This window comes from Orcinus orca, chromosome 15 (assembly GCF_937001465.1).
Source record: "Orcinus orca chromosome 15, mOrcOrc1.1, whole genome shotgun sequence".
Lineage (NCBI taxonomy): Eukaryota > Metazoa > Chordata > Mammalia > Artiodactyla > Delphinidae > Orcinus > Orcinus orca.
In genome coordinates, this window is record NC_064573.1 from 39,620,082 (window position 1) to 39,643,669 (window position 23,588).

A 23,588-nucleotide genomic window follows, 5' to 3' on the forward strand; every position below is an offset into this window, starting at 1 on the left:
GACACCCTCCCGCCCGGAAGGAAGAGACAGCTCCGAGCTCCGCCTTTTACACTTGGCCGAGAGAAGTCAACGAAAGCTTTCGGAGTCCAGGCCGGGTTTTCAAAAGCATTAAGACGGAAGTAACGGCGGGCCGGAAGTTCCAGGGCCTGCACTGGGACCAAGTGGGGAGGGGGTAGGAGGAAGACTCGGGGTAGGAATGGCGGCTCAAATTCCAATTGTGGCCACCACTTCCACTCCGGGGATAGCCCGGAACAGCAAGAAGAGGCCGGCCAGTCCTTTCCACAACGGCAGCAGCGCCGGGGGCTATACCGCCAGCAAGAAGAAAAAAGTGTCCGCCTCTGGCTTTGCGCAGGTACGCTGTCACTCCCCTAGTCTGCGCGTTGCCGGGGCGGAGAGCGCGTGCGCCGGGCTGCGGGGCGGGGCACTGGGAGGCGGGGCGCCTCGCGTGGGCGGGGCCCTGCAGTCGTACCTCTTGGGTAAACGCAGGTGCCTGGTGCAAATGAAACATTTTTTCCCCTTAGTTTGCATACGTGGCGTTTGGTTAAAGAATGACCCGCGTTGCATTGTCCATGAGGAGAACTGGGGAGGTGGGGAGGTTGTTATTGCCTTACTAGTAGGGACGCCCCTTCCCGTCGGGGTCGCGATTAGAGCGAGGCTCGGGACTTTTCTTTATGTGAGTTTCAGTCAACCAGAAGTTCTCCTGTCTCACCTTCGTCCATTCTGCAGACATTTACCGAGTGCCTGTGAGGTGCAGAGCGCCCTAATAAACGGTGTGGAGGAACACAAAGATGTATTGATACAGATGATTTCCCTCATCCTCAGAAAAGTGCTTTTTTGACCCTCAGTTTCCCTGTCCCAAAGTGGATTTGGTCTTACCTCATGCGGTTGTTATGAGGATTCAATGAGATCATGGTCCTAAGCTCTGAGCACAGCGCCTGGCACAGACTTCACAGCATCTGGGAGATCGGGGCTCTGCAATTGCTTCATTTTATTTAAAGCAATGAGAAAGCAAAGATGGAGTGTGTTATTTTGTGCTCTCCAACACATGGCGTGGCATCCTAAACCCAGAACGACATTTTAGAGATATTAACTGTCTATGGCTTCCTCCGTCGATAATTGGTAGTGCATTTTTTTCCTTTTAAAATACTTTATTGATGTATGATTTGCATACAGTACAATGCCCAAATCTTAAGAATAGTGATCAATGACTTTACATATGTATCCACCGATGTGGCCACCATCCAGATTAAGATAGAGAGCATTTCCAAGAGCCCCAGAATATTCCCTGGTGACCCTTTCCAGTTAGTACTCTCTTCCCTCCCTGCCAGAGGTAACCAGTACTCTGACATCTCTCACCATAGATTGACTTTGCGTTTTTGAGCAGAATATAAATGGAATCATACAGCATATTCTCTTGTGTCTGTTTGGACTTCTCTGTGAAAAAAATGTTTGTGAGAGTTATTCATTCATTCATGTTATTACCTGTATCAGTACATAGAGTATATTGTGTAAATATACCACAACTGATGGACATTTGAGTTGTTTACAGTTTTTGCTCCTATGCATAAGCTGTTCTGAACATTCCTAAAAATCTGGGTAGATACATGCTTTCATTTCTCTTGGGTAAATGGATAGTAGTGGAATTGCTGGATCATGAGGTAGACACACATTGAACTTAGAAATTGTTAAACAGTATTTCCCAAGGTAGTTGCACTATTGTGCATTCTCAGCAGCAGAGTATGAGAGTTCCAGTTGCTCTACATCCTCAACAATACTTGGCATCAAGTCTTTAATTTTAGCCATTCTGATGGTTGTGTCATGGTATTTCTTTGTTTGAATTTTTGTGTCTCAGATTACTAATGATGTCATCACTATTTAATTTGCTTTTGACCATTCCGATACCTTCTGTGAGGTGCCTGATTTTTTTCTCATTGTGTTGTTGTTTTTTGGGTTTTTTTTAATTGTTAATGTATAGGAGTTCTTTATATATTATTGGTTGGGGTCCTTTGCCAGATATATGCATTGCGAGTACTTTCTCCCAGTATGTGCACGGTGCATGTTGATATCCAGCTGTGCTGAGACCAAGGAATGTAGTCAGTACATATTGGGAGGAATGATTGTTTTGACCCTAAAGGTAGCATTGATCATCAGCTTCTCCACAGCAGGCTTCAGAGAGTGGACGAATGCCTTCAGGATGCTGGGAATTCCCAGTAACCCGGCTTGGTGGAAATCACAACTCTGGTGGCCTTAGAGCTCTCAGTGAGGGGACGGGCTGCCTAGGTACTCCCTGTGGGTCTTCTCCATCTCATCAGCCTCAGCGAGTCCTCAGGCTAGAAAGAGAAGGGCATTCCCTGGAAAGGTGAATTCTTTTCTTTGTTCTCCTCTTCCCAGCTGGCATTTAACTAATGAGGTATACAGTTACCTGACTCCCACCCTCAGCATCTCATGAAGAAGGAAAAAAACTTGACTTCTATCTCCAGAAAGGAGTCTTAGCTGTTTTTGTTTTTTTTTTTTCCTGCTCTAACATAGCATTCCATCCTAGTTCCCTTGTCCACAGCAAATGCAGGCATTTGCGCAATGCTGCCCTTAGGGCTGTCTGGAGTCTTCCTGAATCGACCCTTATCTGTGTTCCCTCCTCAGCCTTTCTGTCCCATTTCAATTGAGCTCAGTCAGCAAGAATTTATTTCTGTTATGTCTCCAGCAGTATGCTTAAGACATTTCAAGGGATTATAGCTTGTCCCTGCCATCCCAAAATCCTTCCAGGAGGAGAGAATGACCTACACATATTGTATTAGTTTTCTGTTGCTGTCGTAACAAATGACCACAAATTTAGTAGCTTAAGTAACACCTATGAGTTCCTGGTTCTGTAGGTCAGAAGTCCTGGCACAACAAGAGTGGTTTGGTTCCCTGCTCAGGGTGTCACCAAGCTGAAATCAAAGAGTTGGCTGGGCTAGTTTGTTGCCTGGATGCTCTGGGGGAAAATCTTTTTTTGAGGCTCACTCAGGTTGTTGGCAGAATTCAGTTCTTTGCAGTGGTAGGGCTGAGGTCCCTGTCTCCTTGCTGTCGATTTGTCACTGTCCACATTCCTAGCCACATGGCCTCCTCCATCTTTATTTATTTATTTATTCATTATTATTGGGGTCTAGTTGCTTTACAATGTTGTGTTAGTTTCTGCTGTACAATGAAGTGAATCAGCTATATGTATACCTATATCCCCTCCCTCTTGGACCTCCCTCCCACCCTCTCCCCTTCCCACCCATCTAGGTCACCACAGAGCACCCGGCTGAGCTCCCTGAGCTATACAGTAGGTTCCCACTAGCTATCTATTTTACACATGGTAGTGTATATATGTCAATCCCAATCTCCCAACTCATCCCACCCCACTTCTCCCCACCCTGTGTCCACACTTCCATTTTCTACGTCTGCATCTCTATTCCTGCCCCACAAATAGGCTCCTCTGTACCCTTTTTCTAGATTCCACATATATGCCTTAATATACGATATTTGTTTTTCTCTTTATGACTTACTTCACTCTGTATGACAGACTCTGGGTCCATCCACGTCGCTACAAATGACCCAGTCTCGTTCCTTTTTATGGCTGAGTAATATTCCATTGTATATATGTACCACATCTTCTTTATCTGTGAAGCCAGCTGTGGAGAATCTCTTTTGTGTCTAATCTCTCTCACACCTCAAATGTCTCTGACTTCTCTTGTCTCTGACTCTTTAGAGAGCTTGTGTGATTAGGGCAGGCCCACCAGGATAGTCTCTTGTTTAAGATCAGCTGACTTGAGACCTTAATTATATGTCAAATATAAGATATATATTGCAAATCCCTTAAATATATCTCAGATCCCTTCACAGTGGTACGTACATTAGTGGTGCATTTGCTTAAAAATGGGGAGAAGGTGTGTGTACACCAGAGGCCGGGAATCTTAAGGGCCATCTCTGAATTCTACCTATCACATATTTGAAACAGTTAGGAAAATCTCGTCATTTCTAACCATGTCCCAAAGCCGATTATAGGTCTTCTCTTAGTGGTGGGACACAGGAAGATGAGGATTCAGCATAGGTGATGTCCATCAGAGAAGGAGAGGTGGGGAGGGAGAAGCGGGACTCGAGGTGGCCTTTGAGGGGTGGTGGGTTTGGATGGGGAAGGCCTTCCAGAGTCGGCACCGTGTACATGTATGAGTTTGCTCAAGGTTTCATCAGTGAGAAATGAGTGGGTTTTTTAATAGAAATGATTGTAGTTCTTGAGTTAAAAGGGACTTTAGAGATCTTTCAGTATCGAAATTTCAGTAGTTTCTGCTATTTTGTGTCTTACAAAAAAGCAGTGTCTGTAAAACTTTCATGGGATTTAAAAATTTATAAAGGACATTTACATAGACATTAGAGTGCTTTTTGAAATTGGTGAAGATAACTCGATGGATTCTTAAGGTGGGTTTTACTTTCCAGAATGTGCATGCTATTTCTAAAGAAAATTGAGTGACTAGATGAAATTTAGAGGGCTTTCTGCTTGGAAGTCCTCAGGGGTTGAAGGGAATATTTTTGATCTAAAAGTATTCTGAGCAAAGCATTTATAGACGTCTCCTTTATGTCAGCCCTAGAAAATGGTATTAAATAGTTTAACAGGACTAAAACAATATTGTTTTATTATTCCATCAAGATGAATCTTTAGTTCAACAGAAATTATTGGTGTTTATGCTTGCTAAGTTGTACACATTGTCACAGAATTACAATTCTGTGTTTGGATTTATATTTTCAGTATAAGTAATATAGTTATTGATTAATTACATCATAATCTGGAAAGTGCCATCTCCCATCCATTCTGGTCACGATATTTTGAAAATGATTAGTGTTAACTTGGGCTGGAGAACAGATACACTGTGCTGTGCTAAAGTGAAAGAAGTCATGATAAATAATAATAATATTTAGTGGGCATTTAGTGTGTACCAAATGTTGTTCTAGGCACCTTCTAAGTACTATCTCATTTAATTCTCTGTGAATTGTTATTCTGCAGGTAAAAAGACAGGAGCATAGAGAAGTTAAGTAACTTTTCCATGGTCACACAGCTAACAGGTTCGTAGGGTCAGTATTGGGACCCAGACAGACCGTCCAGAGTCCACATTTTTTTCTCTTGACTGCCTCTCTTAATATCACTCTTACCAGTCTCTACCTTAGAAGATGTAATTGGATCTCTAATGTAACCAAATCCAAGGTGCAGAGAAAAGCTTTGTGGGGGAATTTTATTAGCTCAATACAGGGCATTTTAGACTTTGCAAGTGCCTATTCAAGTTAATAAAATCTACAGAGAAACCTAATTGACCTATAGACTGAGTGTTACCTAACAGGCTGATTTGTGATGGTGAAGCAGTTAGCAAAGCATCTAAATAAGTTGAGAGGCAGCAGTTGCTTCTTTAGAAGGTTAGTGCAGAGTGCAGGTGATGGTACAATCTTCTGTAATTGGAGGCATCCAGAGAACACTGGACTGATTTGATGTATTCATCTAAAAAATAATCATTCTACCCCACCTTTTAAAAAAATCATGATAATGTTAGTTTTCTTTTTTCTATTTTTAAAGTGGACACAAAACGTCAGCCAGTCTTCTTCCCCCACAATTATTATAATTTGTGTTTTCTACGTGTTGATATAGTTTTCCAGAAACTGTATTTGGTGTATAACATTACATGCCCTGCTTTTCACTTAGCACTGTTTTCTTTTTGTTTGTTTGTTTTTGGTTGCACCACACAACATATGGGATGTGGGATCTTAGTTCCACGACCAGGGATCGAACCTGTGCCCCCTACCCTGGAAGTGCAGAGTCTTAACCACTGGACCGCCAGGGAAGTCCCACTTAGCACTGTTTCTTGACCCTTTCTCTATGTTGATAGTCTTCTCAAGGAATTAAGTGCTTTTAATTGACTTGATCGAATGTTAGGTTGCATCTCACTTTTTTGGTGTTTCAAGTAACCCTACAGTAACCCTGCAGTTTTAGACTAGGGTCAGGTATTTGAATCTAGACTACTATTAGATAGATGTAACGGGGCATTGGATTCATGAATGATAAGACAGAGGACATTTGTCTCCCTTCTGTGTAACCACAGACAGAAGGCCCCCTTTCAGTCTGAGTCAGGGCCCTGCAGGCTGCCAAGGAGACACGAAGTGGTGCATTTGGGCCTGGTCGGGCGAGCTGAGGCCTTGCTGACTCTGGAGCAGTCCTTTGATGGCGGGCCGGGTTCCTCTTCCTTGGGGCTTAATCAGTTCTTTTCGTGCTGCAAAGAGGGGACAGCCCTTAGGGCCGGGCCTCATTCCTTTCCTCTGATCTCAGGGCTTTTGTGTCTTGGGGCGGGACAGTTCAGCTCCTAAAGTCTCTTAGTGTGAATAATGGTTTAGTAACATGGAAACTATACATCATTTCAGATTGTACTTCACTGCAGCCCAGCCTCACAGACTTGAACCTCCCCTTGACAGTACGTCTCTCCCTCTCATCCCCTCACTAACAGACCCGGGCGTCCAGCATGGCTGAAGCCCAGGGGAGGGGAAGAACGAGGGCGCAGTACCATGGAGGGTGGGTTTAAAGAGGAAAGAAAAGCAGAAAACCCCCTCAGGGCCCGGAGTCGGGTGTTCTTTTGCATCTGGTCAGAGAGGGAAGCAAGCCTTCACTGTTGCAGAGGGAGCAAGTGGCCCCAGGTTGACGTGGCCTAGCTGGTGTCAGGATGGCATCCTTTCCTGTCCCATCCTCAGCGTGACTCCTCAGCGGGGGTTTGGCCTGCTGATGAGGGAGGAGATAAGGATGGGGTGACCAGACGAACAGGAGGGTTCGGTTGTGGAAGTCAGCGCTTGAGCGCATCACCCTCACCCGCTTCTTGCTGCTGGAGCGGCTGATGCGGACTCCCGACCCTCTCTTCCCATTGCCTCCCGTCCTCTGTCCGCTGGCATGTCCTCTCCCGGGGGCGGGCGCCCAGACCTGCCAACCCATGTGGGCTGCAAGGCACCTGCTTTCCTCCGCTGCCTCTGGGGCCGCACCCCTGCCCAAGTCCAGCGAGGTGTTCCTGTTGCATCCCCCTGGGTCTCCCGGGACCTGGGAGCAAACAGCTGACCTCAAAGTATGCCCTTGTTCCCTCCCGGGATTTCACTGTGCACCCGGCGCCTTTGAGCCCCCCACTAGGAGTCAGGGAAGAAGCAGACGGAGAGAGGGAGGAACGCAGGCTGTTCTGGCCCACGAGAAAAAGCCGACGTCCCTGCTGAGGACGGTGGCCTGCAACCCAGGCGTGTTCCATGGGTAGTTCTGGAATCACCATAGGAGGCCTTGGGGCCTGGTTCTTCGTTTCCCTCTAGTATCTCCTCTTTGCTTCTGAACACTTCCGTTTGTTTATTTTCTCCCAGATGGAAACAACATTATGTAAGCAGTGATTTTCTTTATGAAAAACTCAAATGAAGTTGAAACTTACAGTGGATCTGGCCCTGGGAAACCTCTTTCACATTCCACCTGTTTTTCCTGAGTTGGCCCTGGCTGGCTTGGCTTTTCTGCTCTGACGTGATGCTCACTGCATAGTTAGCAGGGTTGTTTTTCCCTCTCTCCCTTAACTTAGGCTGCCCTGGAGGCCCAGCCTCCTGGCAGCCCCCACCCACCGGACTGCTCCTCGCCGGTGTCTTGCTGTGCCCTTGTGAATTGTCAGATTCCTGGGGAAAACAGCCCCTATCCTTCTTCTGACACTGGCAGGTGGCCTGCTCACCTCACAGGCCTTCCAGCTAGTGGGCACCTCTTTTTTTTTTTTTTTTTTTTTTTGTGGTACGCGGGCCTCTCACTGCTGTGGCCTCTCCCGTTGCGGGGCACAGGCTCCGGACGCGCAGGCTCAGCGGCCATGGCTCACGGGCCTAGCCGCTCCGTGGCACGTGGGATCTTCCTGGACCGGGGCACGAACCCATGTCCCCTGCATCGGCAGGCGGACTCTCAACCACTGTGCCACCAGGGAAGCCCGCCACCACCTCTTGACAGAGCAGGTCCCTGTCACTCTTCTCCATCTGCATGCCAGCCATTGCTTCCCCCCCAGGGCCCGTGGCTCATTCGCTGTTAGGTTGGCAGCTGGCTGTGTGCAGGGGAGGGTCTCACATGGCCACTGTATTTTTTTAATCCTCTAAATATTTTAGTGTGGATTTCCTAAAACCAAAGGCATTCTCTTACATATATAACAGCAGTACAGTGGTCAAATTTAGGGAATGAACGTTGAAACGACACTGATACCTCATATACAGACCTTATTCTTGTCCTTTGTCTGGTCCAGGATCCAGCCTAGGCTCACACTTTGCACTTGGTTGTCATGTCTTTTTAGCCTCCTGTCATGTGGAACCGTCTTTATCTTTCATGACCATGACACTTCTGAAGAGCACCGCTCATTGTTTCATAGACTCTTCCTCAGTTCGGGCTTGTCTGATATTTCCTCGTGATTAGATTTGGGTGATACATTTTGGCAGGAGCAGAGAAGGATGCTGTTCCCTTCTCCGCGCTTCATGTCGTGGAACTTGATGTCGATCCATCCCGTTGCGGGTGATGTGTCTGTGAGCACTTAGTAAGTCAGTGTCTGCCAGTTTTCTCCACTATGAGGTTATTGTGTTCCTGTTTGTATTAAAGTATCAGTGTCTTGAGACTGTGTATATCCTGTTTCTCTTCACACTTTTGCCAACCACTTTTAGTGTCTGTTGATGGTTCCTGCCTGCAACAGTTATTATAGTGGTGGTTGCCAAACGGTGATTTTCTAATTCCTTCTTTCCTTCTACAGTTATTAGAATCCTGCTGTGAGCAAGAGCTTTCTCTTCTCTCCCATTTCCTTTGCATTCTTACAATCAGTGTTTGTATTCGTCCATTCTCATTTTGTTCTCTGGGTCACAATCCATTACTAGCCTTCTTCATTCAGTCTTTCATACATTTATTTGTTTGTTTATTTGTAACAGCTTTATTGAGATATAATTTGTATACCGTAAAATTCACGCCTTTAGAAGGTACAGTTCAGTGGTTTATAATAAATTTACTGAGTTGTGCTACCATCACTACTATCTTATTGTCGAATATTTCCATGGCTGCCCAAAGCAACCCCCTCCCCATTACCAGTCACTCCCCATTCCCCTGTCCTGCCAGCTCCTGATGAACCCCTCATCTACTTTCTACCTCTATGAATTTGACTACTTTAGGTACCTCAGATAAGTGGAATCATACAATATGTGGCTTTTTGTGTCTGGCTTCTTTCAGTTAGCATAATATATTCAAGGTTTATCCATGTTGTAGCATGTGTCAGTACTTCATTCCTTCTTACAGTTGAATACTCCATTGTATGGGTAAGCCACAGTTCGTTTATGCATTCATTAGTTGATGGACATTTAGGTTGTTTATGCTTTTGAGCTATTATGAATAATGCTTCTATGACTATTTATATATGGATTTTTGCATAGACATATGTTTTCAGTTCTCTTGGGTATATACCTAGGAGTTGAATTTGGGGGTCATATGATAATTCTATGTTTAACATTTTGAGGACCCAGCAGACTGTTGTTTTTTTTATTACATCTTTATTGGAGTATAATTGCTCTACAATGTTGTGTTAGTTTCTGCTTTATAACAAAGTGAATCAGCTATATGTATACATATATCCCCATATTCCCTCCCTCTTGCATCTCCCTCCCACCTTCCCTATCCCACCCCTCTAGGTGGTCACAAAGCACCAAGCTGATCTCCCTGTGCTATGCAGCTGCTTCCCACTAGCTATCTATTTTACATTTGGTAGTGTATATATGTCCATGCCACTCTCTCACTTCATCCCAGCTTACCCTCTACCCGCCTGCCCCCCCACCCCGTGTCCTCAAGTCCATTCTCTACGTCTGTGTCTTTATTTCTGTCCTGCCCCTAGTTTCATCAGAACCAATTTTTTTTAGATTCCATATATATGTGTTAGCACACAGTTTCTGTTTTTCTCTTTCTGACTTACGTCACTCTGTATGACAGACTCTAGGTCCATCCACCTCACTACAAATAACTCAATTTCATATCTTTTTATGGCTGAGTAATATTCCATTGTATGTATGTGCCACATCTTCTTTATCCATTCATCTCTCGATGGACACTTAGGTTGCTTCCATGCCCTGGCTATTGTAAATAGTGCCAGGAGACTGTTTTTCAAAGTGATTGCACCCTTTTACATTCTCACAAGCAATGTATGAGGGTTCTAGTTTCTCCACATCCTCACCAACACATTATTATGTCCTTGAGTGTAGCCATCCTAGTGGGTGTGAAGTGATATCTCATTGTGGTTTTGATTTCTATTTCCCTACTGACTCATGATGTTGAGCAAATTGTCCAGATTTGGCCAGTGGGAACCTCTTCAAACTGACTCCTATGTCCTTTAATTTACGCCCATCACTTTTCGAGTGCTGTAATGGACTTGAACTGTGTCCCTTCAAGGTTCATATGTTAAAGTCCTAACCCCCAGTATGCCTCAGAATGTTACTGTATTTAGAAATAATGCCGTTAAGGAGGTAATTAAGGTTAAATGAGGTCATAAGGGTAGAGCCCTAATTCAGTATGACTGGTGTCCTTATAAGAAGAGGGAAAGGGATGGGGTGGGGAGGGCGTGTATACAGAGAAAAGACCATGTGAGGACACAGTGAGAAGATGGCCATCCACAAGCCAAAGAGATAGATCTCATAGAGAACAGACTTGTGGTTGCCAGGGGACGGGGTGGGGGGAGGATGGGCTGGGAGTTTGGGGTTAGCAGGTGCAAACTATTATATATAGAATGGATAAACAACAAGGTCCTACTGTATAGCACAGAGAACTATACTCAATATCCTGTGATAAACTGTAGTGGAAAAGAATATGAAAAAGAATGTATATATATGTATAATTGAGTCACTTTGCTGTACTGCAGAAATTAATACAACATTGTAAATCAACTATACTTCAATAAAATAAAATTCTAAAAATCAATTTTAAAAAACGAGAGAGAGACAGGTCTCAGGAAAACCCAACCCTGCTGACACCTTGATCTTGAACTTCTAGTCTCCAGAACTGTAAGAAAATAAGTTTCTGTTATTTAAACCACCCAGTCTGTGGTATTTTGTTAGGCAGCTCTAGCAAACTGATACAAGCGTTTTCTTACTTTCTGGCGCCACAAGGCTCATCTTGTACTTCCCTGCCCCAGCCCTGGAATCAGCCATTTCTTCAAAGATTACTAGTTCTTGGAGAACAATATTTAGAAACCAGGATCTATACCTGGTGTCCCTATTGTTTATTGTTCCCAGCCATCTCCATAGAAGAGCTAGGAAATGTAGGGGTGTGTGTGTGTGTGTGTGTGTGTGTGTGTGTGTGTGTGTGTGTGTGTGTAAGCACCCCCCATGCTTTGACATCATATAGAATTTAAGAAACTCATGAGGCTAATGATAGTCTATTATATTTACCCCAGTTTTTTTCACTCATTCCATTGTTCCCCTTTTCTTTCTGAAGTTCCCAGTCTTCTGTTATTGTTTTTTTATGTTTTCATAACAGTAGGTGATATCTGGACTTTCCAGTGCCATTGGATATGAGTTTCAGGAAACACTGAGCCTGGATCACTTAATGCCTCTGTATCCATTTCTGTGTTTATCTGTCTGTATATATGTTAGAAACCATGAATTCCTATTGCTGACCTGTCATTTCCATCCAATAGCACAAGGTTCATTATAGCCGCCCCTCATTCCTTATTTGCCTCATCTTAGAAGATGTGTAGTTTCAGAATTATTAACCGGTACCCTTGTGAGAAACAAACCTACCAATTGTTCCTGGTTCTTTTTGCCTCTAACCTTAGGTTATATGGTAAGAATACTATGTTCACATCACTAACGTTATTTCTCCCTTCCTCCCCTTCAGTGTGGTTGAGTTATTCATTCAAACCTCAGTTAAATTGGTTTTTGTTTGTATTCCATTTTCTCTATCTGCTGCCCGATCCTTGCTGGTTGGTTTTATTTATTTATTCGTTTGTATGTGAAACTTTAACATGGTTCAAAAGGTCAAAACTTTACAAATAACTATACTTGGAGCAGTTTACTCCTCTCTCATCCTTTCCCATCTCCCCTTCCTCCCACCCTGTTCCCTTGTGCCCTATAGGTAACCAAGCCCAGTCGTTTCTGAATTATCCTTCCTGTGTTTCTTTGGGTTTGGCCACTGCATCCCATCCAGAGACGATTCCTTACAGTGAACTCCGGAGCATACACATCTCAAATACTGATGCTGGCATGGAGTGACGCTGCGTTGTCTTATTCCTTAACTCCAATCAGTTAATCAGTCAGTGATTATTTGGGGCTTACTCTGTGCCAGGCACTGGGTTAGATGCAGGGCACGGAGCCTGGGCCAGATGGTGAAGCAGGTTGTTCTGACCCCCTGTGCCTTCTCACCCTTGGAATCTGTCCCTTCCCTCATCTGCTCACCTCTCTCCTTTGTCTCTCCTTCTTCTGGTCTGTTGTTCCCTGCCTGTTTCACAAAGCTGTTGTTATTTCAGTGACTAACCAAGACTTAAATACTAACTATCAGTCATGTATCCAATTTATGATATTCCTCTTACAAATAGTCAACACTAAATAACATTGACAACTGGCCAGAACTACTCAAGCTAACGTTGGTTACTGATTAAATGTGATGGGAAAAATCAAATCTTCCTCATCAGATTGGGTCTCTCAGGACACATGTATGTGCAGAAATACTATGACCATGAAGGAAAAATCCCAAGGGCAATAAAAAGTTGGTTATGTACAAAATGCTAAATCTAACCTTTGTTGCAAAAGTAAAACTGGCATGGACTAATCCCAATGGAAATTTTAGTGGAGCATAAATAAAAATGGAAAAAAATGGAAACTCTTTATGCTTACAGAAAATGACTCCATGGATTCTGGACCAGAAAATACAAAATACAGGAGGGAGGGGTGCAAGAGGGGAGGCTGGAGAGGAGGCCAGGGGGCCAGACTTGTGCCTAATTCCCAGGGCAGTGGGAAGCACTGATGAGCTGTAAATAGGGGAGTTACGTCAAGTTTACATTTAGAAGTGTGTCGCTGAGTGTGCTGTAGAAAATGGAGAGGGCAAGATGTGTGCTTCTGAGGCCCTCCCCTGAACCCCAGAGCTGAGGAAGGGCCAGATAAAGGCGAAGGACTGCGGAGGGAGGGGAGGATAGGAAAAGAAAGAGAGAGGGAACTGTAGCTATAGATGGTGGGAAAAGGTTGTGAAATTGGAGGCGTCTTAGTTCTTAGAGAGCTAGGCCTTGGAGGGGAGAAAAGTTAGGAAAGACCGTGAATAGGGGGAGGATAAGGTGAGGGGCAGTCCAGATAGAAGAAGGTTGTGGGCAGAGGAGAGGGAGCACAGACCCACAGGAGAGACCCTGGAGAGGAGTCTCGGAAGGTGTGTGAGAAGAAACTGTTCGGGGAACTATTGCAGCAGGGTGGGTGGTCCCTGTCTCCCCCACCCCCCAGAACTCTCATACACTCCTGCTGGGAGTGTCAAAGAGTGCAGCCGTTTAGGGAAATGATCTGTCAGTTTCTCATAAAGTTTATTCACCCTATAACCCTTTCCACTAGTAGGTATTTACCCAGGAGAAGTAAAGACACATGTCCACATAAAGACTTGTACAGAATGTTCACAGCAGCTTTGTTTATAATAGCTGAAGACTGAAAATGACCCACATTTCATCAACAAGAAAATGGACAGACACATTGTGGTACATCCATACAGCGGAATACCGCTCTGCTGAATGGTATACAAATTCTGTGAGACAATCTACCAATCTATGCAGCGACATGGACAAACCTCAGAAACTTTATGCTGAGCTAAAGAAGCCAAACACAGCAAACAGTACATGCTGTCGGATTCCACTCATATAAATTTCTAGAACAGGCCAAAGTAACGTGGTGGAAATAGAACAGTGGCTGCCTGACGTTGGAAGGTATTGACTAGGAAGGGGCATGAGGGCACTTTCTGAGATGATGGAAATATTCTGCCTCGTTAGGGACCTGGATTACACAAGTGGAAGCATTTGGCAAAACTCATGAAACGTACACTTAAGATCTGCACATTTCACTGTATATAAATTATATATCAATTATAAAACAGTCTATTGCGGTCTGGGAAGATTGGAAGTAGCATTACAAATCAGAAGTGATGTCTTCCTTTGGCTTGTATTTTCTTCCTGATTCTTGGCTTCAAAGGTTTTTTGTTTTAAAGTGCATTAGCCTGCTTGTCAGGGCGCTCTCTGCCGCAGCCAGGTGACCGTGGCCCCCAGCCTGCTCTCCCTTTATTCTCCGTGCTCAGAATGCCCACAACCTGTTGTGCCCTTACGCGTACCAGCTCCATCCTGGGTTCTCCAGCCAATGAGACCCTTAAAGGGGCTGGACCTTTTTTGTCTTAATGTTTCAAGACACAATTTGACAAGATGGGCAGGAATAGGGGCCATGTGGTGTCACGGAGATGGTGGGGCCTTTTGGAATTGCCTCCACCTGGGTTTGAATCCAGAGGTAATCCCTGTGTGGCCTTGAACCCGTATACCTGAGCCTCAGTTTTCTTCTGTGTAAACTGGGGATAATAGCACCCATCTTGTAGTAGTGAGACACCTGTGCTTGGCACTCAGGGGACAGGAAGCCTGGCGGCTGGGGTCCTGGCTGCCTCTGCTGTGGCTTCTGCACAGCGGGTGCTGCTTCCAGGTTCTCCCCCGGTGCAGGCCGCCCGCTGGGGCTCTGGGCGCACCGTCTCCCCTCGCGTGTCCGGTACTGTCATCTTACGTCTTGTTGAGAGCTGAGTTAGGAAGCTCAGCTAAAGGACGCTGACCTCGTACTATTCTTATTATGTTTTAAGGGTATCAGCATGGAAGGCGTGAGTGAGAATAAAATGGTGCCCTCCGATTTTAGCACAGGACCTCTTGAAAAAGCTGCCAAACCTTTGCCATTTAAGGATCCCAACTTTGTGGTAAGCATCTAAGGTGTTTTAGAAATAAAAACCCAAACAACTGTACCTCGGCCCCTGATCTTGCTGGGCCTGCAGCCCAGGCAGCACTGGTGCCCCGTCTCCATCAGCCCAAGTCACCGCCTCCTCCACTGTGGGCTGTTGTAGGAGCGGTAGGGGCGGGAGAAGAAGGCCCTTCCTGTTGACCTCCCAGTGTGCCAGTTCCCAAGGATTTTGGTGTCCTTTGTGGAACTCATTAAAGGATACCATCTTGAGAGTGGGTCACTTCCACGATGATTGCTCACCTTCCTTCTTCATAAGATTTAGGTGAGGCTTGAAATAATTAACTAAAAGAGGAGTGCTTGAGGGGTAGGATAAATTACATGATTCAGATTATACCATTGAAGTTTATTTTTCATTAATTAGCTTTGAAAATACAGCGTTAACAGTTGTAACAGATTTTTGTATTCCTTCCATTTTATTTTGTCATCGTCATAAGACAACAAAGAAAAAAAAAAATTCCAGAAGGCTTGCTGTGCCATGATTGAGGCTTCCTTGGGTTTTCCTGGAGCACCAGTAATTTACAAGGTGGAGACTGGCCCTCAGAAAGGAGTTTGGAGATGTGGTCATGAGTTTAAATCTAACCCTGTAGTAAATTTAAAGTAGTGGGAAATTCATGAGTGAACTCCATAAAGTAAGACCCAATAAAGGATGTGATTTTCTATGTGCATATAAAAAAATAACCTTTTGTTTCTACTCCGTCACCAACTAACTCATATGTTTTGACAATCCAAAAGCTGTGTTTTTTTATAAGTAAGATTAAAGTGTACGGTGTAATACTTTTTTAAAAAGCCTTAGGGTACACTGACTGCTGATTGAATGAGGGGTTTATTACAGTTATGAATATGCATAAATGTCAGATACTGAAGTGATCATCTCCCCTGATTTCTGTTTCTTCCAATCCGTGTTTTTGCCTCGAGCACTCTGGCCACGGTGGCGCAGCAGCTGGCAAGAAGAATAGAACCTGGAAGAACCTGAAACAGATTCTGGCTTCTGAACGGGCACTGCCATGGCAACTGAATGATCCTAACTGTGAGCTGACTAGAACCTCCGATGTGTTTATAATGTCAGACTAGGAACTTTCTTATAACAAACCCACATTATTGTGTTTGCATTCATGTAGAAACAATTTTTAGCTTGGGAATTTTACAGTGGCATCCACATAGGGAGATTATGTGTGTATTTCCTCATAGCTGTATTCAGTGTTGAACCTGTGTGTTTGCGTTGTCATGGACGTGTGGTTTTTAGTGTCACTGTTAACATTTCGATCTGCAGCAGTAGTATGTTGCAGTATTTCCAAATCTGTGTTAACATGTTCTGCTCAACTTCCATGGAAAGTACAGGTTCGAACTTCCTTCCATCTCTTGCCTCACTGCACGTCTTTCATGGGGGTGACTCAGACGGGTGACAACTGAACTAGTCAGTTGCCTGGGTGTGGACATTCCGGTGTCTGGATGCTCAGATCCAATTAGCGGGTTGTTTGGCATCTCATCACATCAGTCCGTGTAACTGGAGACAGTGAAAGTAGCTTGTGGGCAGATGAGCTTTCCCGTGGTTCTGCTGGAGGGGAGGGTCCCTGGGGACAGGGCAGAGCTGGGTCTGGAGCCTGCACTTGGTCTATGACATCCTGCATTATTTCCCCAGAGAATTCTCTGAGTACTGAATCGCAAAGTAAAAAGTTCAGGAATGTTATCAAGCAGTATTTTAGGAAAAAAAAAAGGGAAAGGGTCTGAACTTTTTAAAGCCAGTTTAGTTATTTTCTTTTTTTTTTTTCCCCAGACTTCAGTATTGATGCTCCTCCGTCCTTTAAACCAGCTAAGAAGTATTCTGATGTTTCAGGTCTTCTTGTGAGTATAATTACATCTCTGTGTCTTACAACATTGAACTGAGAAGGAGATTTCACGGTACTGTCTATTTAGAAGGTGTTGGATATTGACACTGGTCCTGCCGGAGCCCGTGTACTCTGAACAGGTAATGGGTTTGTGCGGAAGCATTCACTCAGTTATTTAAGAGTGGCTGCAACCTGGGGCACCCATGTGGGCAGCCTGGAGCGAGGGTTGCTCCCGAAAGCAGGAGACCTGAGTGTTAGTTTCCCTTCCTCTGCTTGTTAACTATATGAGAGAACGTGAAAGAAACAACCATTTCCCATTTTTATTGCTGAAGTTTAAAAAAAAAATCCTGCAATTTAGAGATGATTGTATTGGGTTGGCCAAAAAGTTCGTTTGGGTTTTTCCGTAAGATCTTATGGACAAACCTGAACAAATTTTTTGGCCAACTCAATACTTAAAAAAAAAAAATTAAACTTCTTTAAAGAGGCACTGTGGTAGAGATAGTGATTTTCAAATTTATTTTTAAGCATCAGAATCCCTTTTCCAAATGAAATCTTTTACAGAATCCCCTGGAGCCCACCTGCCCACTGTGACCCCGTGTGGATCTGGTCCTCTGCCCTTCCCCCCACTCCCCACCCCAGGGACCCCTATGGTGCTTCTAGGGAAAACAGTTTGAAAACCAGCAGTGCAGTTGGACAAGTGGGACTTGGGTAAGTCCCCGAACCTCAGCGACCCCAGAGAACCTCGTTTCCTCGTTTGCAGAATGTGGATGAAGTGTGGAATTTTCTGCTCGCTTTCTTCATCCTTTTTCATTATTATTAAATTTGGAAGATGGGCTTCTTTTCATAACTGTAGAAATAATGAGACACCTCACTTTTTGAAGCTCATAGACATCATTTAAATGCTTTACCTTTTTATGAAAATGTGTGACTCCAACTTGTAGCACACTAAATTAATGATATTGGGAAAGATTTTTTATTATATTTTTGAAAATAATGTTAGTTTTCCTCTCTGAGTTAGTCATATGTTTTAGCTTTTCCTCCAAAGAGCACACACTCTTCAGAGTACTACAGACTTGTTAACATAGACCTTAAATATAATGATCCTAAAAAACAGGGAGAGCAGAAGCACTATAAAGTGATGTCTGTGTGTGTATGTGTGTGTCTGTGTCTGTGTGTCTGTGTTGTGTGTTGGGTTCTTCTTTTTGCGTCCATTCATGGGCATGTATCTTTTTCGAAAGGTCCCCTGAGGGGACTTCCATTTGAGAAAAATATTGTAGTCTTATGCTATCTCTTGTCTACTGCCTGAAAATAGTTGCCTCATGTATTTGACCCATTTTAATAGTTGTTTATGGAAGGAGGGCTCATCTGGCACAAGTTATTCTGTTATGGCCCAAAGTGGAAATTTCTCCCTGTACCATTTTGTGCTGAGCTTGTAGAAGCCATGGTTTATGGCCAGAGGGTGGCCCCTTAGAATGTAGCTTTATCCTCACCACTATCAGGCAGCTCATCTGCTAGTGGAGTGGTTTTCACACATTAGGAGGCATGAAAATCATTTTGAGAAGCATTGTTCCAGGCCCATTTATGCCATTGGCAAAGGACGTGTCATGTTATACATAACTAACCTATTGCCCCACTGTGTGTAAGAATTAAGACATTCTGAATAAACAAAGAACTCTACCAAATCATTGAAAGACAATCCCATAGAAGAATCAGCTACAAGAATATGAATAGACAATTACAAGGAGGAAATACAGATGACCAATGAGCAGATGTTCAATGATAATTAGGAAAAAGACTCATCAGGTAGGAAAGAAATGAAGACATTTGGTTATATGCCTTGTCACCAACATAGACAATGGACATCCTCCTACATGGCTGTCTTGAGGTGGGAGCCACACTGGTACACATTCTCGGGAAAACGATTGGCACTACCTATCGAGACAAAAAGGTAGAGGCCTACGACCTAGCAATTTGCCTTCCAGCCAGCTCCCTAGAGAAATATTGTGTACGAGGAGCTTCTTGCGAAATGCTTATGAGAAAATGTGTTAGCAAAATATTGGAAACAACATCAAGTTCAACCAGTGGGGTAGGGCTGGGGGGTTCATACTATTCTGTGAGTTTGATGTATAGGTAACAACATGGGTAAACTTCCAAGATGTGGTGCAAAGCAGGATAAGTAGCATGGTACCACTTCAGTAAAACTCAATACACAGTCACAGAAAATACTGGGCACTTCTCTGGTGTGTTTGTATGTGTGTGTGAGGGTATATTTATAAACAAGGCCTGGAAGGGTGCCCACCTAGCAGCACTTTCCTCAGGGGAAGACAAAGGACTTCTGGATGGTAGATGGTAGTAAAAGGAGACTTTAGTCTTATTTGCAGTGTTTTCTTTTTTTAGAGGAGAATATGTTCACCTGTTACTTGTATAAATTAAACTTACGTAATTAAAAAGTAAAGCCGGGGGCTTTGAGAGCGCAGTGGTTGAGAGTCCGCCTGCCGATGCAGGGGACACGGGTTCGTGCCCGGTCCGGGAAGATCCCACATGCCGCGGAGCGGCTGGGCCCGTGAGCCATGGCCGCTGAGCCTGTGCGTCCGGAGCCTGTGCTCTGCAACGGGAGAGGCCACAACAGTGAGAGGCCCGCGTACCGCAAAAAAATAAAAAAATAAAATAAAGCCGGGCTCATGTTTACACTGACGCATCTGTTCCAGCCAGTGGCCATTTTCCCTGTGTTGGGGCCTGGCTGGAAGGGATGCAGGGTCACACCTGTGTTTAGCCCTCGTTACAAGGCTCTGGGTGAGATGGGGGAGCAGCATATACTGCCTGTCCCCCTGTAACAAGGGAGGCATGAAAAGCTGTGTGCTGCCTGCCTTCTGGGCAGGGGGCCTTTGCTTCATTCAGGCTGGAGGGACGGAGCCCAGAGGAGGGCAGACCGCAGGAGTCCAGTTCTTTACTTGTTCATCTCTGAGGTGTCACCCAGCCTCCTTCCCTCTGTTCAGAATACTAGGTCAGGTCTGGTCCGTGCAAGTTTTTGTTTGACCTCTTTGTTGGTGCAACAGTTCTCTGTATTCCGCATTATTTGTTCAGCAGCCTTCTTGGCAGTGAGGCCTGAACTTGGGCTGGCGGGCTTGGCACAGTTTGGTGGTGGGGGTGAGGCAGCCACAGAGATGGAACCGGGCCAGGGCTGGTTCATCCATGGAGGCCAGATAATCAAAGCCAGATGCATATGCCTGCACCCCTGCTCGGAACTGCAGGGCAGCTCCCCTGCCAGATAGTACATCTAACTGCCTCATGGCCAGGAGCCCTCAGAAGGGACCTGCTGCTGTTTTTCCAGTTAAGCCTTCCTTTATATGAGTGGCATGAAAGGAAATGTGGTACAGAAAGGCAATATCTAGATTAAGCCAAAGGATCAAAGTTCTGTTTTAGATAGAACTTTAATCAATCTTAGCTTTTTAGGAATAATCTCATTTTCCTAACACACAGACCTCAGATACCTTAGGGAGATCCCCAGTGATGGAACTGAAGACTTTTCAGAGCATGAGAAACCCATGACTAAGTTCCCTTCAGCTGGTTGCTTCTTCACCAAGCCTCCCTCCCTCCTTAGATCCCAGCGCGTCTGGGTCCATGCAGAGACGACCAGCACTGGCGCAGACAGTCCACACCTGAGTAATTGGCTGTTACCTGTCTAGACGTTAATGGCATCTTTTATAATTTTTTAAAGGAGCTCCAAATGACTCACCCTCACGTTTTCTGTTTCAAAATCTGTAGGAGCCATGTGCCTTGAGGTAGATAGTAAGTGAATATTTTCTCCACTCTGCACGTGGGGAGAACAGACCAAAAGAGAATTTTGATATATCAGTGGGAAACAAGTTCTCTTTTCTGTGACTCTCCCCATCGTTCATTGGTTTGTTCATTCACTCATCCCTCATTCATGGTAGCTGAAGGCCCACTGTGTGCTCTGCATCGCACTAGGAGACAGTACAGCCAGCATCCAGTGATAAGCAAGCCACAGGGTTCTTGCCTCGTGGAGACTCACAGCCTAGACTTCAGGCAGAGTCCCACAGATGATAAACGTAAGAGCAACAGAGGTAAGCATTCCACCGGAGACAGGGGTACTGAGGTGAACGTGAGGATAGGGTCCTGACTGCCTGTGGGGCAGATAAAGCGTCCCCGATGATGCGACTTCGGGATGAGCAGGCGGTCACTGGGCAAGGAAAGGGCAGATGGGCAGGACGGGAGGGAGGCGCTTAGAGCCGGCGTGGTTGGAACTGGACGGTGGGGACACGTGGCTGAGGCAGAGGCTCGGAAGAGGGGGCCCAGGCAGGGCCTGAGGAGCTGTGCTGCGGACTTGGGCCCTTGAAAGGTTTCATGAGGAAAGACATGATCGGAGCTGCAGGTTGTAAAGACGCCCCTGGCTGCAGGTGTCAGATGGCAGCCCTTTCCAGTGGAGGAGGGTGGGTGGCCATTCCGGCACTGCAGGGTAGCCCAGGGAGCCATGGAAGTGACCTGGGGGCGGTGAGGGGGAGCAAGAGAGCAGCGCACTGGGAGTAGGTGGTGTGGGGACGGGGTGCCCCCCGCCCCGGCCTTGGGTGACAGATCCGGAGCATTTGTTTGAAGCAGGTGGCGTCTGAAGGCGGGGATCAGGGAGGGGTGATCAGCATGAATTCGGTTTGGACCTGTTGCTGGTAGCCCTGAGGCACCAGCCACAAGCGTCCCGGTGTCTGATGTGGTTATTCACCCGTCCTCCTGTCCATACCCTGAAGCCTTTCTCAGTTCTGGGAAGACTAATGTGTCTTTGCCAAACTGAGCGATTTAGCATTCTTGGTGACAGAGTCAGACGTGATGAAGACACTTTTCAGTTTCAGTAAAACAGAAAAATAATGTTTATCTTGATCTGAAACCTCAACTCCGACAACAACTTTCTGCCCTTCTCTGTGCCTGTCTCTCACCCAGGCCAGCTACACTGACCCCCAGAGCAAGCTGCGCTTCAGCACCATCGAGGAGTTTTCCTACATTCGGCGGCTGCCGTCCGACGTGGTCACGGGCTACCTGGCCCTGAGGAAGGCCACGAGCATCGTTCCCTGAGCCCGGAGAAACGGAGCATGAAGTGGAAAGCTGTTTCAAAGGCAGACTTTGGACTCAAGATTTTGTTTTATGGAAACAAACTCATTCTGTCAATCTGGAAATGTCAGTGTTGGGCCTTGGAAAGAATGTTTGGCTTTAATTTAAGGAGGTTTTTTTGTTTTCCCTCCAAGCGTGATATATCCTGTTGAATTAAATTATACTTCAGTTGTTGCCCCAAGTGAAGTTGTTTGACAAGAAAATATAAAATTGTGCTTTTAATTTAACCCAAGTAAGTCCTCGAACTTTTGCTTCAAAGCTGTGGACTCTTGTAACATGTTTAAAGACCCGACAGTGAGTCCTGACAATGAGGCTGAATTATTCCTGATCCCGGGGACTCCCTCTCTGAGCATGTTCAAATTTGTCCCTGATCGGAATGCTTGGAAGAGGTCCAGAATTGGGGCTGGAGAAGAGAGAACTGAGGAGCTCACCCTGTCACACTGGGTCAGTCCTCGTTCTAGGCCTTGGCCTCTGAATCAGCCTCTCTTCCCTTCCCCCGAGAGAGATACATCTGTTAGTTAAGCCACTGAGTGGTCTGTGGCATTTACAGCAGCCTGAGCTGACTAAACCAGCAGCCCCGGCCCCTTTCTGGAGGTGTGGGGTACGACCATCGTCACCCCTTCCAAGCAGGATGTCTGCCCTGGTACAGGATGCTGTCTGCTTCAGAACAGGGCCTGCCTCTGAGAAGAGGAGGCGCTCATGGGCCAGGAGAAGGAGACGGTACTCCAAGCTTCCCTGAGCCTCATTCCCAAAGGTCTCTGGGGGGCGACAGTGGGACCAGACCCTGGGGCTTCTGAGCCAGAGCTGCCTGTGCTTTGGGTGGCTTAGGCCCCCAGGTGCCTTTGCTTTCTGAGGGAGAGCCCCTCCTGCACCCCTCTGGGCACAGAGAAAGGAAAACCAAAGCCGAGAGTCAGCTGGGGGCAGCCTGCTGGGCGGGGGGCAGCTGCCGGGAACCTGGCTTTTCCTTCCCTCCGGGTGGGCGCAGCAGCCCCTGTGTCATTCAGCCCCTTCCCAGCTGGTGGGGAGAGTGGGAGGGGTGTGGTGTGGCTTCTCCCTCCCCCACGGAAAGGGACTGAGGTGATGGCCAGGAGAGCGAGGACCTTCTCTAAGCCCGTGAGCACTGAAGCACTGGAGCCTGCGGCGCGGGGTCCTCAAGCCTCAGCGCTAACGGAACCACCTGAGGCCCCGCTGTAACACAGACAGGGGCCCATCCCCCAAGGGTCTGATCCAGAGATTGGGGGTGGGGCCTGAGAATCTGCATTTCTAACAAATGATTCTGATGTTGCTGGCCCCAGAAACCGTACTTTGAAACCCACTGCTGACACGGAAGTTCTCTGCAGGACCAGAGGCTGCTTCCTGGGTTCTCGCTCCTGCGTCCCCTGCCTGCACTCAGCCTAGGAAACCCCCATGGGGCAGGTAAGTCAAGGGCCCTTCTTGCCTTGCTTCCACCTTCTATGACACAAAGAACACGTGGGGCGGGTGCACCTCTCTTCCATGAAGACCCCCCGTTTGGACCATGCCCCACGATCCTGACCATTTCTAGAAATGGAAATTCTAATCATTTCTAACACTGCTTGCTGGCCGCTACCTCAGTCCTGATTTCAGACTCCCCTGGGCCAGGGCCAGGAGGAC

The 23,588-nt window shown here is 46.0% G+C and overlaps 1 protein-coding gene across 2 annotated transcripts; it reads left to right on the forward strand.

Moving 5' to 3' along the window:
* Positions 1-40: 40 nt before the first annotated feature.
* On the forward strand, positions 41-22,130 carry INO80C (INO80 complex subunit C). Of its 2 annotated transcripts, XR_007471683.1 has the most exons (6): positions 41-352; positions 14,861-14,971; positions 15,928-16,039; positions 16,787-16,854; positions 17,400-17,546; positions 21,789-21,926. XR_007471683.1 is itself a non-coding variant. In XM_004273680.4 (5 exons), the coding sequence occupies exons 1-5, from the start codon at positions 197-199 to the stop codon at positions 21,918-21,920; spliced, it is 579 nt and encodes a 192-aa protein (XP_004273728.1). In that variant the 5' UTR covers positions 41-196; the 3' UTR covers positions 21,921-22,130. The 2 variants fall into 2 exon arrangements, 1 of the variants encoding a protein (XP_004273728.1); XM_004273680.4 differs by lacking the exon at positions 17,400-17,546 and having other exon boundaries at positions 21,789-22,130.
* The last annotated feature ends 1,458 nt before the right edge of the window (positions 22,131-23,588 follow it).